The 23,589-nt window shown below is 31.0% G+C and overlaps 2 protein-coding genes across 2 annotated transcripts; both read right to left on the bottom strand.

Moving 5' to 3' along the window:
• Nucleotides 1-454: 454 nt before the first annotated feature.
• Nucleotides 455-1,219, bottom strand: LOC127708363 (uncharacterized). Its single transcript, XM_052213214.1, has 2 exons — nucleotides 1,127-1,219; nucleotides 455-664 (listed from the first exon to the last, which is right to left on the bottom strand). The coding sequence occupies exons 1-2, from the start codon at nucleotides 1,217-1,219 to the stop codon at nucleotides 455-457; spliced, it is 303 nt and encodes a 100-aa protein (XP_052069174.1).
• Nucleotides 1,220-12,434: 11,215 nt separating this feature from the next.
• LOC127708362 (toll-like receptor 4) lies at nucleotides 12,435-14,187 on the bottom strand. Its single transcript, XM_052213213.1, has 2 exons — nucleotides 14,037-14,187; nucleotides 12,435-13,129 (listed from the first exon to the last, which is right to left on the bottom strand). The coding sequence occupies exons 1-2, from the start codon at nucleotides 14,185-14,187 to the stop codon at nucleotides 12,741-12,743; spliced, it is 540 nt and encodes a 179-aa protein (XP_052069173.1). The 3' UTR covers nucleotides 12,435-12,740.
• Nucleotides 14,188-23,589: the final 9,402 nt, after the last annotated feature.

Below are 23,589 nucleotides of genomic sequence, written 5' to 3'. Positions count from 1 at the left end.
ACTTTTTTTATTATATTGTTTAAAAAGTCTGATATAAAATGCATTTTCGTTAATTATCAAAATTTGTTATCGATTTTAATTTCGACAGTCGATCTATCTTAACCAAGACTAAAGTATCAATCAGTGCACATCCTACGGAATGAGTTTTAAGACGTCATAAACAGTCTTAGAAACGAATGATCTTGTCCACTTCCAATATATAAATAAACATTATGTTCATTGTAAGAAAATTTGACAAATCTAGCAGCATTATAAAGAAAGTAAAATTAATTTGATTTTTGTGGAAAATAAATCGGTTCATTTCAAAATCTATAAAGCGTTTAAGCGTCTAAATCAATATTGCTTGTGTTGGGTTATTTTCTCCTTTGCGTAAATCCATATCCATATATCAATTTTATTGAAATATGTATTGATATGCAGGTACCAAATCACTATGCGTAAACAAATATTAACCTTATAACACAGAGACTGGAGGTTGTCCGATAGATTTTCGGAGCCCTTCTACAACAGCTTTCCAGAACAAATCCTCTCCAATTCCTTTCTTGAAACGAATGCATGGCGTACTGTCCAGCAAGGTGCGCAACGGACTAGTCATATGTTTCGAGTTTATGTTTTCAAGCATAATTAATACAAGCGCATCTCGGCCTTGTCGACGTCTTCTTTCCTGAATGATGTCAATTTCCCATTGACACCATTCACTTTTAGCCAACGCATTTGACATTATGACAACAACTTTCCAAGATTTCTTAAGGAATGTGTCTATATTTGCGCTGATTGTGGCTCCAGCAACGAAGTCTCTATGGTGAATGCAAAACTTAAATCCTTCTTTGTTTTCAAGTCTTTTAACGAATTCATTATGAACCCAGATTCGATTTACATCGCAATAAACAACGAAAGCATGGTATTCATAATCATCATTATTTTCAATTGGCAGATAGCCATATCGTTTGAGATGTTTTACTCTAAGAAGGTAAACATAATTCTTTATATTTCTGTGACATTTTAAGAAAATACCAACAGCTGTTATAACCAGGGATCCAAAAGTACACATGGAAATCGCTATAGTGAACAGTGGATTCCAAGGAGTACACGACTCAATGGTAGGGTTGTAATCTTTTAGTGACACATGAATTAATTCTGCTGGCTGGGTACAGTAGTATTGATAAGGATATTGAATAACAGTTACATTTGTCGTCCGCAGCCAATTCACAAACCACATTAGTTTGCAAGTACAGGAAAACTGATTGTCTTCTAAATTTATCCTTTCTAAGTTTTTCAGTAAAGGTGGTGGAAACGATGTATCGTCAATGACGCTTATAAAGTTTTTAAACAAATCCAAATATTTTAACGATGTGATATTGCTAAACACTTTTGAACCATCCCAACTACGTATCATATTCTTCCTTAAAATGAGCGTATTTAAGTATTGCATGTTTGAAAAGATGTACTCAGGCAAATTGGAAAGCCGTGTTGCCTCTAAGTTTAACGTCTTCAACTTTGTCAATGGATATATCATCGGAGTCAAAGTAATCGAATTTATGTAGTTCTCTCCGAGATCTAAGCTTTCTAGCTTTTTACAAGATGAAAATATTTTACTTAGTTTCAGTGTTGAAAGTCTGTTGAATTGAAAATGACACTCTTTCAACGATAATTTCTTTAATGACGGAATATTAAAAGCTTCTTCTTCTACTGTCACCAAAGGTCGCCCTACTGCAATCAAGTAGAGTTTTGTCAATTGTTTTAATTCTGTAAAAGTATCAGAATGAATAACTCCAATCAGATTGCTATTAAGGTTCAGACTTGTAAGCCTAGACAAACATCGAAATTGCCCAAGATTCGAAATCTTATTATTGTTAAAAGAAAGTTTTAATAAATTAGGAAATGAACTCTTATTTCCATACTCTGTACAGAATTTTGGAAGGTTAATTATTTCATTGTTTCCTAATAACAAAGTCCTAAGGTTTGACATCATCCAAGGTATGATTTGTGTTATTTGATTAAATGTTACATCCAAATTAATCAATTTTTTCACATCTGAAAACAACGATAAATTCAAAACTTTAATGTTATTGTTTCGGAGACTGATTTTACGAATTCTGTTTGCTTTTAAGAATTTGAACATATCATCTGGAAGAATGGACCAACCGTTGTCTACAAGGGTGAGTTTTATCAGATTGTTAGATCTTTTGTAAATATCTATTAATGCGTTCCTGACATTATTTACACTTAGTGAGTACTCTGATGCAAAAGTCAAAGATTTAATAAGAGTCAAGTTCGAAAATGTGTCTGGTTTAATTTCAAAGATACCATTACTTGTGAAATTCACTCTACCTATACGTCGGTTAAAAGTAAGGTTCTCTATTAGTTCTTTCGAAAGTATTCCAATATTACCATTTGTAAAAGTTACTCTTTCAATTTTTTCTGGTAAACGTGGGATGTATGTAAGTTTTTCGCCTGAGCAAATAGCTTTAATATCATCACATTCACACAGCGGTTTTGGACAAGGAAAGCCGATGTCGCCTCCTACATACATAATTATAGTAAACAAACAATATAATATTGACATGTTTCTGCAAGCTGTCTGGTGGCAATGACCTACAATTTAAAAATAAATAAAAGTATTTAAAAATGAAAATGGTCTATGCAAATCTTATCTAATAAATCCCATGCGGTTTCTCTTGATGTAATGTATAAATCGCACAACCAACTACATAGACGAAAAAACAATAAAAGTATTAAGAATGTGTGCAGATAGTTATTGGTATACAGTACAATAATTATCGTGATGATAATTGTAAGAAATAAATAAAGACATTCTGTAATTCTTACCTAATTTATTCGTTACCTGACCGGTTGATTGTGTTTATAATCAGCGTGAGGTTTGTTTAATCGTAGTACTATATGTATTTCTTAATTGGACAAACTTCATGCAGTGGTAGAATATAATATCACCAGTGTATTGTATTTTTATAAGTTAAGGGAATATTTTAACATGTTGAACTCTTCTTATTCTTTAATTTGTCAGTTCTACCAAACAGTGCTTGTTATCGAAAGTATCATTACGAAAGGCTCTATAAATGTCGTGGTAAAAATCGTTACACAACACGGATTTCTTCAAACATTTTCATGGTATCTTACGGAAGTAATAAAATATGATACAAAATTATCAAGTACATGAAAATTCGTCGAGATTTTGGTAAAGCGTAAGACATTTGCAGTGCGAGCTAGCTAAAGTATCACCAGCAAATAGATATAAGAAGATGTGGTATGAGTGCCAATGAGACAACTCTCCATCCAAATCAAAATTTATAAAAGTAATCCAGCATATAAGCCATTACAGCTTTCTTTCTGTATACACCTTATCGCTTTTTTGTCCGCCTTACTGGACATCACAAAAGTTCCCGTAAAATTTTGACGTCATAATAGAAAATATCTGACGCCACAATGGAAAAGTGATTGTTGTATGACGTCAAAAGTTCAAGCGGGACAGATTCTCGGGTCAAGCGGGAATAGCGATAAGGTGTATTGGGACATGGACGGAACAGCTGTATGAATATCACCAGGATAACCTTATCAGAATTGCACATGTCAATTTTCCACAACTGATGTGATCATGTTAGTTCATAAAAGATTGATATAAGTAACTTAATTTTGGTCTGATAGATTGATAGATTCATTATTGTTTGCTCAAATCCAGTTGAAGTTATTTGATGTGTATTCAGGACAAGACGAAATTAAAAAGTTGGTATGGTCTGAAAATTAGGTCGAATGGGATTAAAAACGGGAAAATGAATTTCCACTTAAAAATGATGATATTTTGGATTCGAACATAATATTGCCTTGCAGCAATTAACCTACAGACATTCGGAAAGTTTTTGCAAGGGTTCTTAAATCTGCAGATTGATTGATTGATTGTTGGTTGCTTAATGTCCAGTGCTTAAATCTGCAGAGAGCACTAAACTAATATGATTCCGCTGCATATGAATTTGGCTGTACTAGAGCGGGAAGTGTTTTTTTTTTCTATTTTATGTGTTTTTATGTGTTTTTGTTTTGCTAGTTTTTTTGTTGTTTTTTCCCCCCCAACAAACAAAGTGTTGGGTATATACAAATCATCATGTCAGTCCTTTCTATCTGTCTATTTGTCTGTCTGTCTTGTTAGCAGAAATCCCCCTAAACATCTAAATGAATATTTGTGAAACTTTTACACAGCTGTAGAACACTAATAATATAATAGAGTATTATCATGGCCCAACATTTTATAGGGTTGATAGTTTAATTTACGTCCTGTATTATTGCAATAGGTGGTACTAGTCTCCTGTACACATACTTTCTTCTAGAGAGCTGGGATTAATTCTAGACGGAAGTGAAACAAATACTTTATTTGATTTGAAAAGGAGGCAAACAAATTGATAGGCTATATTGCATTTTCAAAAAAATATTTGATTTGTTCCTGTATATTTATAAAAAAAAATATTTTTATTAAATTAAAAGCTAATGTTTTCCTGGAAAAACAAAAGCACATGCCTCTATTAAAGATAAATGGCGCCATAATCATTTAGAATACAATTTAAAAGGTATTGTTGGGCGAGGGTTATTTCGGACTATTTTTTTTTTTATAATCTTATTAGTTATTTGGAGAATCTTGAGTTTATTGACGATCTTTGATAGTTTATGTAGATTATACTCGCAACTAACTTACTCGTGGCGATTTACAGCATGACATTTTGCAAAGACACCTGTCTAATGTAGAAGACTTTGTGTGAACTGTGGACATTTACATTGTAACGTTCTAGTTCACAGAAAGACATGTCACCCTATCCAGAAAATTAGTTTGGCTCCGAGCCAACCAGTCTTTGTTCTTTCTCCTAAATTAGCGGAGAACAGCAACCATCAATTTCCAAGTCTTTGGATTAGCCCCGCCGTAGATCGAAACTGTGACTCCGCGCATTTATTATTTCAAGACAATCTGAATACAGATATGTTTATCATATATCATAATGCGAATTCTTATTATTGCGATTTATTTCAGTCGCATTGATTGCATTATTTAAAAAAACTAGTTTCTGAATTTACAGTACCTTTTTAATATGGAATCAAGGCGTTGATGTATAATTACCTTTATTTTTTAATCAACACTGACATCACATTCAACAGGTGTCTTCAAATTACTGACCGTCTTTTCAATTTTAGAACTTTTTCCCAAAATTAAACAACACATACATGTAGGTAAGACAGCATGTATTCCTTACTATTTAAGTGGAACGGCTATGGTGTATTGTCTTTGTCCTACAAATGTATGTGTTGTTGTCCTTTGCAAAACATCTAAAATTAAAAAAAGTTCGTAATAGGAAAATGAACTATTAACACAATAATTATGTTATTGTCGTTAAGCATAAAAAATACAGCTTGTGAAAAGCAAAATACAAATAACAACATATATACAACAAATCTAATAACAATTAGTTAATCAAGAGTCCCTATTCCTCTTTTTTTAAAAAGGAACCTAGACGTTGTACCTGTTGAAAACTTGAATTCATAAATATTGTAGTTTTTTTTTGTTAGCGAAACTCATTAAGTCACTATTTTGAGAAACAATTTCAGAGAAGTAAATGTTGCTTACATTTTTATGGAAGAAGAAACAAAATTCATCATCTATATCTTTCATAGAGTAAAAAGTACATAGTCTAGGAATACGAAGTACTTTTTTCAAGTTCAAGTTCCAAATTACAAAACTAGTATGATCACATCAATCTACAGCGGAGAGATCATATCCGTTCCCTTTTATACTACGTAACACTACACTCAATATAACATCTGCAATATCTTTTTTTCGCGTACTTTTTCTTGCCACCTCTAAACCAAAAATAATTGTATATAATAATTTTTCGTATAAAATTTTGTGATTAATCATAACTTTTATAAGGATAACAACTTTTGCATGGATTTGGCTATTTTTAGGTTCTTTTGGTCATATAGCCCTTCAACTGTTTCGGTCATTATACATCCTTGGCCTTCAAATATTCGTCTTTGAGCGTTCCTGATGAAGGTAAATCCAGAAACGCGCTTCGGACGCATTAAATTTATAACGTGTTGTTTTAATCTTTTGCAGTGATATTTACTAAATCACTGTTATTTTTATTGACCCAAAACTTAGCGTCGGATTTCTGCTATAGACTTTATGTCCTGTCAAAGAATGTAAACACAGTAGATATGGTACAAATGTGCACCAGAAAAAGTTATCTTGTTTTGTAACCTCCATAGATGCAATGGTTACATTGGCTACATTGGTTACGTACATGCACCTGTATTAATTTTCCAAACTCCCTGACATTAAGATAGACTATATTGCGGATTCCTAGTTACAATGGTTACATACATGGGGAATCGGGGTTACAATGTTTACATGTATGGCAAATATAGGTTACAATGGTTACATACATGGGGAATCTGGGTTAAAATGGTTATATGCAAGGGAAATGTTGGTTACAATGGTAACATAAATCGGGAAGGATGGTTATAATGGTTACATGTATGGGGAATGATGGTTACAATGGTTACATACATTGAGAATCTGGGTTACAATGGTAACACACATGGGAAATGAGGGTTACACACAGCTGTGTGCAGAGGTTTTTTTATTTCTGTATCAGTCTATTTCATACATATTTCCTCAGTTTTGGATGGATTTCCTCTTCTATTTTCAATATTGATATGTCTTGAAATGCCTATTATACCACAAATTCGGCAGATAGAGATAACATTCTTTAAAATCTGATCTTTTTTACATTGTTTGACAAATTTACCACCAATTTCGTATCTATTTACATTCCAAAATCAAAAAAGGCAACAATTCTTGCTTTTGTTTGATAAAGAAATTCAAATAATGTAGTGAGAATATTTACAGGTAAAATGCATACATTATTTACAGTTTAACCAATTGCGTTTGGCCTTACATTTTTGTACAACTGTACAATATACTCTGTTTGTCCCAACATGGTAATCCATGTCCTAGGCAACTGATTTGTTCATGGGATTGTAAAGGCCTCCTTCTCACATGAAACAAGCGACAAGGATTTGAACCTTTACAGTAAAAAAAGGTTTATCTGATTAACCAAAAAATGTTGTTTCCATGGTAGTAATTAACTGGGACTACTAGTAATCAAAAGGCAATTCTAAGAGGGTGTGAAATTGTAGATCAATGAATGAACAGAAAACTGCCCACAAAAAAAAAACATTTTCAAGTGGTTTTGGAAGGGCAATAAAAGTGAAACAATTTCTTACAAGTCCCTTATGTATTGGTCCAAGCTAATAATTGCAATGTGTTGCCAAAACCACAGACACTAAGAAAGAAATCAGGGACTTTTTCCTTCACATAAAACAAGTTCATATGCTCAAAACCTCCATTTTTGCTTTCATCACTAGTATTTGATTGAGTCTGGGAAATATTTTAGTTATCCAATTGCCAGAGTCATATACATGATGTGAGTGGGGCCAACCTTATGGATGTTATTATAAAGCATAGTCAATTTAATGATATAGCAATGACTTACCCTGCTTATAATTTTCTAAATTCTAAATAAACAAAATTATATAAATATTAAAACATTATATATAAAATAGCTGAAGGTGTTAGATTTTATTCTTTTAATATGTTGTACTAGTATCTGATATACAAATATTTCTGTGGTATATATGTAAGACTCGGAGGTGCGATGGGGACGCTGAAATGCGATGGGGAAGCTGAAGTGCGATGGTCACGCTGAAATGATATGATCAGCACCGAAGTGCGATAGTTCTTTCGCTGATGTACCATGGCCTATTAGACACGTGATTTTTAGTTTAAAATCTACAGATGTCCAAATATTATGAGAGTTTGATTTTTTTATTAGTTCGTATAGAGATATCCAACATTCAATATTTCTCCAATTGCAGTAAAAATCATTTACCGGGTGATCTATATCATTTCTTGTTCTTATTCACAGCAGCCGTATAGATGTCTCGCTTATTTTGGTTCGTTCTGACTTATCAAGTAGTATATGCATTTCAAACAACTTTTCAGTCATTGCAAATAAAACTGGTTTTAAAGGAAATTTACTTTTGTAAGTAGCTTCTATAGTGGTCGATTGTATGAACGACTGCTTTTTTTGTTTTAGTTATTTACTTGTACACTACAACGTTACATTAAGAATGGGAAATGCAATGAATATGTACCTTGACTGTTTTACATTAAACAGGTTATATGATTTACTTAAAAAACCGAAAAACTACTTCAGACAAAAATATTTACTTCTACATTGACATATGAATATAAAAAATAAAGATTATGAAGTCCATCGCATTTCAGCGTGATCAAAAACGCACTTCAGCGTTAAACCATCGCACATCAGCGTGACCATCGCGGATAGGAGTACCGTCGCAGTTTCGAGTCCTACATATATCCAAACATTTTTCAAGAAATAAGTTGTAATTAACACATGATTAATAAATGGAACTTCATATTTTCCTGACCTAAAAGTATTGGAGTACAAGTATATTATAACGTTTAAATCCAGGTTTACCATTTATGGAATTCCAAGACGAACAGTCTGTTTTCTTTAGGAATTTGTTGTTGATTCTCTTTTCTATGAGACGATTGTGGTCACTTACTGATAACTTTAATTTTTCCTTCAAGTTATAATTGATAGATAATCAAAACTATTTAGCAGATGAATATTGATCAATTACCTTTTATTAACACTTAATACATGACTAAATACACTTTTCTTGATCTCAATATTATATTAGTTTGATTTTATTTGATGAAAGCTGTGTTCATTGATTTTACAAAATATGAGTGAAATAGTATTAGGCTTTAAATAAGAAATAACACACATAAAAATAACGAAAAATACACTTAACTATACTATACTAATGGTAGCGCTCTAGGTAACAATATACGGATTGACCACATATTGAATTGAAAATATTTGGATATTTTTGTGATTTTATCATGTTTATGTAATATTTGTTACAAAGTTCTAGTTAAAATTTTAGAATTTCACCTGATCCGCAGCCAATTAATTGTGAAAGGAATGGACATTTTGGTTTCATAGAGTAAGTAACTGACAGTCATATTGTGTGAATGATTGAACATAATGCTAATCATTCATTTTTATATGCATTACTTTTTTATTTTTTTTTTTTTCAAAATCTAGTTTCTAAATTCTAAATGGAAAAACATCATGGTACAATGAAATTGTTAAAACTTTCTAGAAAGGAATGTGCATTTTTTTGGAAGGCCTATTGAAGGCTGCATAAGGTATATTCTTTTACATATGGTTTAGGTGGCTGTACATAGTAAAGTATACTTAATCAAACATTAATACAATATGATATATATTTGAAGTCCAACACCTGGTCCATCACATACAGTTGGTCCGGCAGGGGACGCTGGTAGTCAAGAAAAACAGAGTAAATAACTATTGGTGTGAGGTTTCAAATAAGTAATGTCAATACATTTTTACATTATGTACATATATGGCCTGAAATGTGGGTTACATGTCAATGAGAAAGCTACCCAATAAGTAAAAATACACATTTAGAAGCCATGTCCAATTTCATAACAAAGGCTTTCAATCACCAATGTACAATGTATCATGTAGCAGAAAAGTCACTCTGGCCAGTGGAATAACTGCAGCAGAAAATGGAATATGGTAATTGATTGCCGACAGATGGGCATTAAAAAAAACTTCCAATAAATAGTATCACCTTTATACCATGTTTACACAATTTATGAAAATATGAATATACACATTAGTGGTTAAGTTTCACATTAACAGTTTAATTTAACTTTTATTTCAGTACTAATGACAGTTATTGCAGAGGATGTTGACAAAGTATCATCAGGAGTAAAAAGACCTACTACAGAGTATATACTATTTATGTGTTTAGGTCATATGGTCAATTTTCAAATCTATTGCTATCAGTTTAAATCCTTTATTACTGTTTACTTTTTAAATATTATTTACTCCTAAATCTACATAAACAAGCTTGACCTAAATCATTTTTGATTTTTTCTTACACAATTTCTTCTAAATGCCGCCTGTTACTATAATTAGAACAAATGCCACTTTAGGATATAATTGTCAACTTTTCTGAAATTAACCATTAATAGTACATGCTTTCATAATTCATAAGAGCATAGTATTTTGAACACTAGAAATACAAATTCAACAATATGTTTAAATGACAATGCAAATTAGACGTCAGAAGTTTCATGCTTACAACATATCTTTACAATAAAATGTTTGTTAATTTAAAAGATAAATGCATATATTTTCCTAAGTTACCAAGTTGTTTCGTGTTTTTAACAGACAATAACTCTATTAATTTGAAAGTTGACGGCCTAAAACAGTAATATTTCTTAAAATATTTTTGTTACGCAAATCAGTGTATCTGCTACATTGTAGAATGAAATTAAAAGCATTCTGTATCACTCTTTAATCACAAAACATACAGTTTGTTTTTTCATTCCTATTAGTACCAACATAGCGTCCAGCTTTAATACAAAGGTTATGTGAAGACAAACGAATCATTGTAATACATTTGCAAACAAGTACAGAAATACATTTATGTATACCAAGTATAATTACAAAACTACATGTGTTACCACATATCTATATAGTATACACTTTGAAGCAGAGTATTATAAAATGTAACTCTTGTTTAGCTTTACCAAACACAAGTTGTTTTAAGGTAAATATGAACTGTCTACATTCAATAGCCACTGATTATCCCAGAAATTATTCAAACCGAGATTACTTACATAAGCAGTCTGGACCTTGTCACTTTTAAGTTTGTGAATAGACTTTAAAATCTCATCAGCAGTAATATCTGCGTCTGACAATTAAAAACACGGTCCTTATGAAGCACTTCAGGACTGTTATTGCTAATAAGTATGGCACACTAGTGGTCTAAGTAGTCGAACTACTGTATCATTAGCATGTCAACACTGAGGATGTGAGTTCAAATTCCGCACGTGGCAGGTGCACTCAACTCCTATCTTAATTGACTAGGATTGTCAGTTTTCCAACCTAGGTTCGGTGGTTCTCTCTGGGTACTCCGGGTGCCTTCAACCAATAAATGACTTACCAACACGAAATAGCACAAAAGTGCTGAAAGTGGCGTTAAACACTAATCAATCAATCACACTTGACATCAATTCTTTAAAATATTCAAGATATATTAGTAATGTTCAAATCACATTTTCTCTAATTTTTTTCACAAAATAATAAGTACAATTTTCTCGGATTGTCCTTCTTTAGGTTTAACAACATATATCCGTCTTGTCGTTTGTTTGAGCTTATGCCAATAATTCTTATAATCTCTGTTGATACTGTTCAAATCAATATGATTATTATATGATTTACGGTTAAAAGTATGCAATCTTTTACAGTAATTGGCATATAGCTCTTTATACTTCTGGTCAAATCAATGCTTATCTGTTTTAATTCTCTATTTCTGGTATGTGTGCTTTGATTTTCGAGTTTCCTTTTTGCAGTTGTTCAAAGAAAGGAGCTGTTGAACTTATGTCATCAGAATGTACTAGTAGATCATTATGATATGAGTCCTTAAACATGTTAGACTCAATATATTTCATTTGACTGACATGTTGTTTAACTAACTTTTCTTAAATTATCCGTTCAGAAATTAAGAAATTGTCAGGAAAAGTTCCAACCCCCTCAGGCAAAGTTGACTTTAGATGTAATTGGCGAGTTTTTATGTTCATTTTTGTCACATAGCTCTTTATATGTTTAGGTTTTATACATCGTAGGCTTCTTTTGATGTTTAGGTTTGCACGTTCCTGATGAAGGTAAATCCAGAAGAGTACATCAGATGCACGAACCTAATAAGAGTTATTTTCATTTTGAAGCTTATTACATACTCGCGTGTCTATTGTTGAAGAAAATGTTTTCTAGATGTTTTTTTGTATTTCTGTTTTTTTCTTTGATGTCACATTTCCTTTTCTTCAAACATAGTATTATACCAACAGTAAACTTTGTTTTTCATGTTGAAAATTCTTTACATTTCTGCGAAGTGTTTCGTGGACTGTAGTTTTTCCTTTCGTGAATTTGATATTTTGTGTTTTTCGATTTTTGGTTTTTGTTGCTCCCCTTATATCGTTCTCTTCTTTTAACACACATCTTACATGACTTATGATAATAAAAAAAATAAACAATTATACAAGGAAACCAAAATGAAAAAAAGAAAGAAAACAAGGTAGTAGTATAATTCACATGAAGCATATCTTATGGTAAAATGTGAAGGCATTATATATAATAAGAAATACTTTTTTATTCAGTAATTATTAAAAATGTAGAAACAAAAACTGTATAAGTTATAATTACAGAATGATTATATATGGAAGTTGATAAAAAAATAAAAGTTCCCATTACTTGGACACAACGCAAGTAGTACATGAGGTAAGCTTAATTGAAAAATAAATCAACGCCACACAGACATTGGCACATATTGAAACTGACCAACAGATCAATAACAACTTATATCTATAATTCAGAAATCGGTGGTTGTCCAACGGCTTTTCGAAGATCTTCAATTACTGTGGTCCAAAATAAGTTTTCACCAATTCCTTTTTTGTACCTCAGATGCGGGGTACTGTCTAATAAAGTACGCAGAGGACTTGTCATGTTTTTCGAGGTGATATTTTCAAGCATTACTAAGAGAAGTGCATCTCTGCCTTGTCACCGTCTTCTCTCCTGAATTATATCGACTTCCCATTGACACCATTCGCTTTTAGCAAATGCATTTGATATTATAACAACAACCTTCCATGACTTTTTAAGGTATTTATCAACGTTTCCACTGACAGATTCTTCTACATCAAAGTCTCTGTGATAAATACAAAACTTAAATCCCTCCTCATTTTCAAGTTTTTTGACGAAGTCGTCATGAACCCATATTCGGTTTTCATCACAATAAACAACAAAAGCGTGATATTCATAATCATCGCTATTCACAATAGGAAGATAACCCTGTCGCCTAAACTGTTTAACTTTTAGAAGGTATAACAAATTCTTAATATTTGTATTACATTTCAGAAAAATGATTATTGTCGATATAAACAGACAAACTAATGCAGAAATTGAAATCACAATCAAAAAGATTGGATTGCACGACAAAACGGAAGGTTTGTAATCTTTCAACAAAATGCCAAAATAATTGTCTGGTGTAGTACAATAATAACTTTTTGGGTATTCTAAAAGTGTTATGTTTGTTCGCCGTAACCAACTGACAAACCATATCTGTTCACAAGTACCAGCGAATTGATTTGTTGCTAAACTTATCTTTTTTAAATTTGCAAGTAACTCAGTTGGAAAAGATGATTCGTTTACTATCTTTATCAAATTATGGCGTGGATCTAATTATTGTAAAGACGTCACATGAGCAAACGCATCTCTGTCCCATCCATATATTCGATTCATTTTCAAGATAAGCAGGTAGTTCTGGAAATACGTTGTCAGGCAAATAGACAAGCCTAGTATTTTCCAAATTAAGATATCTTAACTGATTTAATGATGATATTATCCTAGGCAACATTGTTGAATTCAAGATATTCCCGCCAAGATCAAGGTATTCTAAATTATTGCAGCTTGATAGCATATTAATTTGCTCCGACGCTGATAGACTTTTAAAATGGAAATGACAATCTCGGAGTGATAACATTTGTAAAGATGGTATATTGAAAGCTCCATCTTCAACTTTTTTTAACTGTTTTCCTACAGATTGAAGACTTAGATTAGTCAATTCTTTTAAATCAGTAAAAGTATTATTATGAATACGACCGATCAAATTGTGTCTTATTTTCAATATTTTTAGCCTCGGGAAACATCGAAATTGTCCAACATTTCCAAGTTTATTATTGCTTAGGGATAAATATCGTAAATTTGGAAATGCACTGTTACCATGATTTATACAAAACTTTTGAAATTTTGTTATTTCATTGCCGTTCAGAGAAAGTTTTCTCAGGCTAGAAATACTTTCTGGCATAATTGTTGAAATTTTATTAAAACTTACCCTCAGATTTTGCAGGTGAGACATATTTGAAAACCACGAGAAATTTAACAGTTGAAGATTATTACTGTTGAGGTTAATCTTTCGAATATAATTGGCTTTGAATGCCGTAAACATGTTGTTTGGAAGAAATGACCATTCGTTGCGTGTTAGAGTGAGTGACTTCAAATGTGCTGTTTTCATGTGGTTCAATGCATTCATTACATCTGTTGCTAGTAATGATGGTTCCGATGAGATAGTCAATGACATTATTGTTGTGAAATTAGAAAATGTATCAGGTGCTAGACGAACTATGGTGTTGTTCGTAAAATTAAGCTTGAGGATAAAATTGAAAGTCAGGTTTTTAGTCCTTTCCTTGGATAGTGTTCCAATATTTCCGTTAAGAAAAGTAATCTTTTTAACGTTTCTCGGAAAACGTGGAATGTAAGTTAAATTTTTACCAGAGCAGACGGCGTAAAGATTCGTACATTTGCAACGCTCAACCGGACAATGTATTTCATATTGTCTTGCGACATGTATGATAACACTGAGCAATAAACAAATATTGATAATTGCCATTACAATTCTGTGAAAACAGTTACCTGAAGTAGAAAAAAAAGAACATCACATTAACTTGTCTCAAATCTGGCCTGCATTGGAGCTACTGTTCTTTTGAATTTTAGTTAAAATGTAAAATGGCATTCTTTACACTTCATGTCAGATTATGTTATGTCTATTTATTATTGAGGACCATTTTTCTTGTGATGTTATATTTGGTTTTCTTTAGAACGTTGACGTGTCTTTGATACTTTTGCATATATAAGAATACTTTAATAGTAACTGGTATAATTGGCACATAAAGCTTAAAAATCTGATAACATTTGATTTAACTGTTACAAAAACACTCTGGTAGATTAAAATTGTGTACTAGTATCAATATTATAAATATTTTGAAATTCTACCTAGTCCATTAAATGTCCATCATTATTAATTAATAACATTAACGGTACCAATTTTACTGCACCAGAAAGGCATTCTTCAGTGATGCTCGAAACCAGAATATTTGAAAATCCAAAACTTATTAAAAAAAAAATGAAGCGCTGATAAAACCAAAGAGGCCAAAAAGTATACACAAAGCCGGACAATAGAGGTCTCCAAAAGTGATGGTCTGAAGGTTTTGACCACTAAAATTTTACAAAGACCGACACATGTTTTGTAGCCTGCAGTATAAGTGATAGTGAGGACCAGCAGATATTCTTCAAGGACCACCAGGGCAAAAAGATTTTGAGAACTCTGGGACAAGGAATCAGAGCTCCGCACGAGGGAGATATACTCTTAATTTAAAATAATTTCTCAAATTTTGTAATAAATCATTTATTAACCAGACTTTTTTATAGTCCTTTTTCGTAAAAGGGTTTTGATTGCCAATCTTTATTTTTTTACTATTCTAAATATAAAATAAATTATATTCGTTCTCAACAGTAACTTCATTTCATGTATTAAAACTTCTTGACAAAAGGAATTTTTAACATGTATACTTGAACAAACATACAGCAGTTAAATATGTCATTGATTATTGGATTGATTTTGTTAACAGGGTTTTGCTTTTTACAAAAGTATCACAGAGGAACAATATTATGCTATGATGAACATTTCCTCATGTATAAAAATAATGAGATGTGGTATGATGCCAATGAGACAAACTGTCCACCAAAGTTCAAATAAAGTAGTCAGTAATTGCATATTTATGTACGAAATTTATTTCGGCACAGGAGAGTACATAATAATGTCACGATGAATATTTCCTTATTCGCATCTTTATATGCGAAATTTAGTTCTGCAGAGGAGCTTACAAAGCTAGTCAACAAATGGAAGCTTTGCATTCCTGGTTATACTTCCTTTGTTTATTAGAAGTTCTTTGAAAAATCAGTTTAAGCATAATTTTGATTTATTGAATCTACTTTAAGTTACACTGTGTACTCATCTTTGGTTAATCATTACAATATATGTTAACTCAAATTTGTTCTTGCCTTTGGTAAAACTGTCAATCAAAATTGATTTTATTATTATTATGATTATTGCTATTATGAAATAAATCTGAATCAAGTTCAAGCTAGATATATTTTATCACAAGATTTCCTATATAAAGATGTTAATGATGGTAAAATTCATTTTTGGGTTAAGCCTTGATTCATATATAATTTTGCATAACACTTGATGTAATATCGCATTTTAAAAAGCCAACATTTGTTAGCCAAGGATATATTACCTTTACTTATTTTCCAATTCATTTGTTATTTATAAAACTTGCACAGTTTTGAACGAATTTAGAATTCCGCTTTTTTTTTTAATTTCAGGAATTCAAAAAAAAATTGCTCTTATGACATTTCCTCCTTAAATATTATAATTTTTATACTTTGACCTTTACAATTTGCTATTTGGTAGAAATTGTATCACTTTTTGAGATTTTTAGTATTAGAAGTATCAAGTAGGATAAAATCTTGTTATGTTGTCGCAATTTAAAGCTCTGAATTTTGCATCTTACATATGTTGATTAAAAATAATTTCATTCTGAATATTCTAATTGTCCTTTCCCATTATTTTACCATTACAAATCGAAATCAGATTAATGTTAATCAAATAGAGTTTCAACACTGAGTTAAAATCTAACAGTTTATAGGAACCTGAAAGAGGATGCTTGAAATTCCAAATGTTCATTTTATAAAGCTTGTTCTCTATTCATATAAGTGTAGGATATATTAATATTTATTCACCCAAGGCTTTCGAATTTTTTTTATTACAGATGTAATTGGTTAATTAAACTGTTTATTGTTAGGTAAAATATTTTTATTTTCTGTAAATATTTTTTCTGATAAATGAGTATTTGAATTTATAATTTGTATTAAACATGTATAGATTCATTTTATTGATTAAATTATCAACATCCTATTGAGAAAATCATCATCCATTTAAAGTTCTTTTGTCAGGTTTATATGAATATAAAAAGTTTTATTAGACGTTGTTTTTTAAGGAAAATCTGACCTCTGTAAATAGGTATTTTTAGTTTTTATATACCTTTTAATGTGTTTGAAATTGCACTTTTTACAGAATCAATAGCAGTTTGAATTACTTCTGGTGAGTTTGAATGTAATGAATGGACGTTAAGTTAGGTCATTGATAATATTCAAATCGTTTAAGTTGTATCTAAACGACTTGTAAATAAATGAATACATCTGATTTAAGAAAACAATAAACTAAAGTATTGCTAGCAAAGACAAGTGTCATAATATGATACATATTCCCACGGCAGAATCTATTATTTGTTAATGGAAACTCTGAAAAAAATCATGAATTGTAAACATTATACATCATGCTTTATAATATGAATAATTGGAATTTCAGAAATATCGATATGCAGATTGTTTTAATACATATAAAAAATCAAACGCATTGTTGATTCTCATTTTGATTTACATCAATTGAAATTGATGAAACAAGCTTCTCAAAATTGTTCAAGCATCCTCGGAACTGGAGAAAGCTAACAAAAATAATTATATGCCCCCTTATATGACAACCATTAAAATACATGTAGGTTTATTGAGTACCCTTATTTTTCCATTTAAGAAGTAAACGTCTGTTTAAAACTTTACTGACTGCTAAATATGTCCAACGAAAAACAGTTGTCACTATTAAATGTTTTGTTAATTAAAGCTTTTTATATCAAAAAATAATATTAGTACTTACTGTAATTAAATCGTTGAAGCCGACAACTATATATTTTATTTCCCGTCACTATTTTATGACATTAGTGTTTATATTAAATTCCTCATTTACACAAATTGATTTATAAATACTTTGATTTATCACATTTTTATCATGCATGCAATGAATTGAATATTTCCTTATACGCTACAATACGGAGATTAACATGCATGTGGATATTTTTGTAAAAAAAAAAAGAAAAAAAAAACATGTCTTGCATTTTAAAAACGAAACCATAAAATATTTATCAATAATTCATTTCCATATTAAATTACCAGTTTTTCAGCCTTTTGAACTATCTTAGATAATCACAAATAAGAAAACGCATACTTAATTTAATACATTTAAGAGTAACTAAACCTACCATTTATTCAATGGATAAGATTTCTTTGTGCAAAGAGCTCAGAATAATGAAAAAAATCAAACATTTTCTTCCTTTTAAATGGATATTTTTCGCATTGCACATCTTTGAATCGTGCATTTATATAGCAGACTCTTACGGCCAGTTTGCTTTGGATGTTCAAGTATGTTAGACTACTCAATTGTCTTTATTTATGTATATTTCTAAAGATAACTATGAATAACTTAAACACTTTCTTTTTGTATAATGCTTTTTGGATGGGAAACCGGTACGGTTTGGCAGTTGTTAGGATGTTGTGAATCAATTAGTAGTAAAAACATAAAATGACAATGAATGAATAACTTGTAAATCAAAATAAGAAACAAAACAACAACAAAAAAAACATTATTTTTTACAAGGTCATATTTTGATTTCAACTAATTGACATTCATAATTACATATCACAACATCCATAGATGTTGTATGCCAAAAAAGTCAATTTTTAGTCCGCTTTTTTTGCAATTTAACAGTTATTTTCCCAATTTTACTAGATGACTGAAAAGTTCATGCGACTCTTTTTTTCGGAACCTGGATGCATTACTTATATGTCTTTTTAGGTTTGTATGTCGTTTGTCAAATGGCTGATTCATAAACAAATACATTGAATACATTTAGTCTGTTTATTCATCACTGTGGTTGTAGTTTAGGTTTTTTTTCATTTTTGTTTCATGAACGAACGTCTCTATTTTCCTTTTTTTATTTAATCAGAATATTGGAGGTATTGGTTCGAGTATTGAAAGCATATATATAGCAACGAAGTAATTATTCGTTACATTGAGAATAGAACTAAATATCTTATATCGTAAATGTAAATACAAATTTCCTCAATTGAATTGTTACGTATTTTTCATGTCTGGGCCTTTTATAGCCGACTATACGGTATGGCATTTCTAATTGTTGAAGGCCGTATGGTTGCCTATAATAACTAACATCCACTTCATTTTAAACCTTGATGGATAGTTTTCTCATTGGCAATTATACCACATCTCCTTATTTTTATAAAAAGTAAGATAAATACTTTTTCAGGCAATGTGTGAAAAATTGTGTTGAATGTCATGCAGTTATAAACAAATGTAATCACATAGTAGTCCATCAAGCATTGCAACTCATTTAATGAATTGGCCGGTCAATTGCCAAGTTTGGAAAAAATGTCTTATGTGTAAACAAACACTGATACATGTATTAATGGGATTATGAGTAGGCTATACATTCCGTATAAGTAAATGTACCCGACCTGTTGAATGCAGCTGTTGGATCACAGCAATCTAATTTAGAATTGTACGTACATTATTTTTTTTTTGGAATATGTGTTTCCATGTCTATCTAAGAATTAATTAATTAATGTGCTCACAAAATCTTTGTATCAAAATAATTGAACGAATCCTCATACTTGACATAATAACCTACACATTATCAGGTGTTGCAGTTGATCAGCTCTCGATTTATTATTTTAATCTGAACATAAAACTTATGTTTTATATATAGACACAAAAGAAAAAAAGTCAGAAGAACTCTCTTTCCGGTAATCTGTGAAAACTCGAGTTGTTGGTCACCGAAAAATCAAGTGTCTTAGTAGTCAATCATGCATTGCAACTCGTTCGATGGATCGGTCAATTTTCTAAGGCTAACATATTCTTTATTATTCAAAGAAACAATTAATAAATATATAAAATGTGTGTCCATAAATAGTAGTGTACCCGATTTGATTAAATGTATTTGTGTTTCGGGGCGATATATATTTTTTTTATCAGTCCTCAATTATTCAGAAAAAAAGTGATAACACTTATTGGTTTCAATCTAATATTAGGGAGAAAAAGAAAAACGACTCTTGAGATTAAAAAAATATTGTTCCTGTATGTTCATGGGGAAAAAAACAATGCCCCCACCCCCACCCCCACAGATAAAAAAAAAAAACAACACACTCGCAGAACACATGAGTGGTCGGTGCAATACTTAGTAGTGCATTTAGTGATTCCTATTTCATAAAGTAAATGCAAATTGTATTGAGCTAAGCTTTAATACATGTAGCTTTTAACTGTCCAATATATTGAAAGTTCGAAAAGGACTGTACAAAAGAATTTATTTTCTTCAAATTTTTAATCGCGGTTTATAATGTATCATGCATTTGTTATTAAAATAAAATTTTAGACTAGATATAATTTGAAGGATACGAAGAACCCGTACAAATTTTAGAAAAATACAATTATAGTAAAATCGCTTTGAGTCCGAAAAAGGTAATTGCTAAAACATTCACTACTACTTTCAAAGCTAGTTGAATTTATTGTTAATATTTAAAGAATGTGCGATATCATAAATAATTTGATTATCGATTATCAGTGAAGAATATCAAAATATTCAATGTTTATCAATGTTATTTAAACCACAAGGTTTACTCCAGTAGTATTTCTTCCAGTTAGTTGTTATAAAGCGTTGAGAAACCTTAGGCGACCCCGTACGTTTAAATGTATAGTGTAAAATCTACGTATTAAGTGGGCGTAACAGACGAACGATTACCTGATTTGACTCAGCAAATTGATGAACTCAACGTGCCAATTAATAGACCTTAATATACAACATTTGTACAACTATCACTAACTAACATTTTCAACCAACATTTAAGTATTCTAAAATTATGCTTATACTGGAAGGGAAATCTACCTAGTTCGAAATAGACCATCACTTTTGAGGTCTTTTGAGAATTATTTATGCCTATTGCATGTATTGTATACTCGCTTGTCTATTGTTGAAGATATTGTTTTCTACATGTTTTTTGTTTTGTTACTTCTGTTGTTTCGTTAATGTCATAATGACGTATGACAAACATTTCCTTTTCTTCAAACACAATATCGCACCAACAGTTAACCCCTGTTTTTTTTTATGTTGAAAAATCTTTAAAATTCTGCGAAGTGTTTCGTGGATCTTTTCGTCGATTTTATATTTTGCGTGATTCGACTTATGGTTTTTATTGTTCCATTGATATCGTTGCCTTCTTTTTACACACATCACATGATAGTAAAAAAAAAACAATTATACAAGGAAACCAAACGTAAAACAGAAGAAAACAAGGTAGCAATATATTCACATGCAGCATACATTATGTATGGTTAAAATGTAAAGGCATTATATCTAATAAAAATCCTTTTTTATTCTGTAATCAATTACAAACGTAGAAACAAAAAAATGTATAAGTAATAATCAAAGAATGATTATACATGTTATATATAAAGGTTGATAAAAATTACAAGTTTCCATTAATTGGACACAGCGCAAGTAGTAAGCTTAATTGAAAACAAATCAACGCTACACAGACATTGGTACATATTGAAACTGACCCTAGTTCAATAACAACGCATAACTATAATTTTGAAATCAGAGGTAGTCCGACGGCTTTTCGAAGATCTTCAATTACTGCAGTCCAACATTTTTTTTCACCAATTCCTTTTTTGTACCTCAGATGCGGGGTACTGTCTAGTAAAGTACGCAGAGGACTTGTCATGTTTTTCTAGGTGAGGTTTTCACGCATAACTAACAGAAGTGCATTCCTGCCTTGTCGACGCCTTCTCTCCTGAATTATGTCGACTTCCCACTGACACCATGCACTTTTAGCAAATGCAGTTGTTATTATAACAACACCTTTTGAACGTATTGACCAATGTGTACACTTACAGATTCTCCTACATCAAAGTCTCTGTGATAAATCCCTCCTCATTTTCAAGTTTTTTGACGAAGTCGTCATGAACCCACATTCGGTTTTCATCACAATAAACAACAAAAGCGTGATATGCATAATCATCGCTATTCACAATAGGAAGATAATCCTGTCGTCTAAAATGTTCAATTTTGAAAAGGTATAAAAGTTCTTAATATTTGTATGACATTTCATAAAAAATTAACATTGTCGATATTAAAAGGCAAACAAATGCAGACATTGAAATCACATTCGAAATGCATGTAAATGCTTTGAGCGCTGTTTTGTTTTACCCAGTTTGCGGTATTACTTTTACAAGTCTATTTTCACTATGTAGTTTTTGTGAACTTGTTTGTCTATAAGTCTTATTTTTGTCATGACTTTGTGAGATTATTTTTGACATTTGAATGTCCCAAATGATATCTCTCTTGTTAGTTGGTACTGTAACATTACACAATATAGCAAATGCCGTGCGCACATCACGTGTTTCAGGACTAACATTCATGAAATACTTTCATTCAAAGAGCATATTCCATGAAGTATATATAGTATCATCATCACGGAAATAAATGGATTTTTGTGAAAAAATTGTATATTTATATTTCAAAGTTTGGAAATTAGTTAAGGGTGAATGATAGTACAATGTATATACATTTTCCCGTTGGTTTTTCCTGGGTGCCTGTTATTTACTCTATTATATGTATCTAATTTTTAATCTGCTAAAAATGATAGAAAAATTACTGTTTGAAAGTGCGTAGGAAGACACAAGGTCACTTCGTCATGATTATTTTTGTATAAATTGAGGTCGTAGACTTTGTAACTTGTCTCAGGAAGTAACTTGTAACACTATGGAAGAAACATAATTTCGACAATAAATGAAGGATATTACTTGATTGTTTAAACACAAGTAGGTACAAGGTATGTATCGTGTTTGGAATGACCTTTATTTAAACTAATTCTATTCTTTCTGCATATCAGTATGATATTGTCAATTAATGTTACAATAAAACACTTGTTATTCAAATGATACATTTCAACTTCATATTTCCGGTATATCAATAAGTATGCTTTGAGTGTATTTTCAAATACTGCACATCTCTCTGACAAAGATAACATAAGACAGTTCGAATTGTTCTTGTGATCCCCTTTCGAATTCATTCTCTAAAACCGTTTGTATTTTGCCTCCATAGTACATTTGGGACAACAATCCTGAAACTCGTGGTGTGAACTCAGAAATCGGTAGTTTACATGTTTACTAAATCATGTAAGCTGCTGATTGGCTTTTAGTTTGAGACGGTATAATCTGTCTAATATCCACTGCTTTGATACTGGTCTGATTTAAATTATGCATTTAACGTTTGAATTACAGGGCATGTGTTAATTGAACAAGAGCCAGAGTAACAACAACCTAGGCATTTTAGACGGTTTTTAATACTCTCTTACGATCCTTTATGTGTGATCAAAAATATCAAAACTGCCTAAAGAAAACTGTATTATACAACAGTGAGAACTTTAGGCATAATTCTACAAAATTCGTTTCAAGTAACAAGTAAAGTAAGAAAAGTCTTAAACTATTCGTTTGATTTTTCCATTTGTTTGCAGATAAAAAAATTTGATATTTTAATAAGAGTGCAACATACAATCATATATTTTATATATTATGTCTTTTTTTTCACCGAAAATCAATGCT

This window comes from Mytilus californianus, unplaced genomic scaffold (assembly GCF_021869535.1).
Source record: "Mytilus californianus isolate M0D057914Y unplaced genomic scaffold, xbMytCali1.0.p SCAF_7, whole genome shotgun sequence".
Classification (NCBI taxonomy): Eukaryota; Metazoa; Mollusca; class Bivalvia; order Mytilida; family Mytilidae; genus Mytilus; species Mytilus californianus.
Note: the sequence above shows the minus strand (reverse complement) of the source record. Positions and strands in the feature narration are given on the sequence as shown.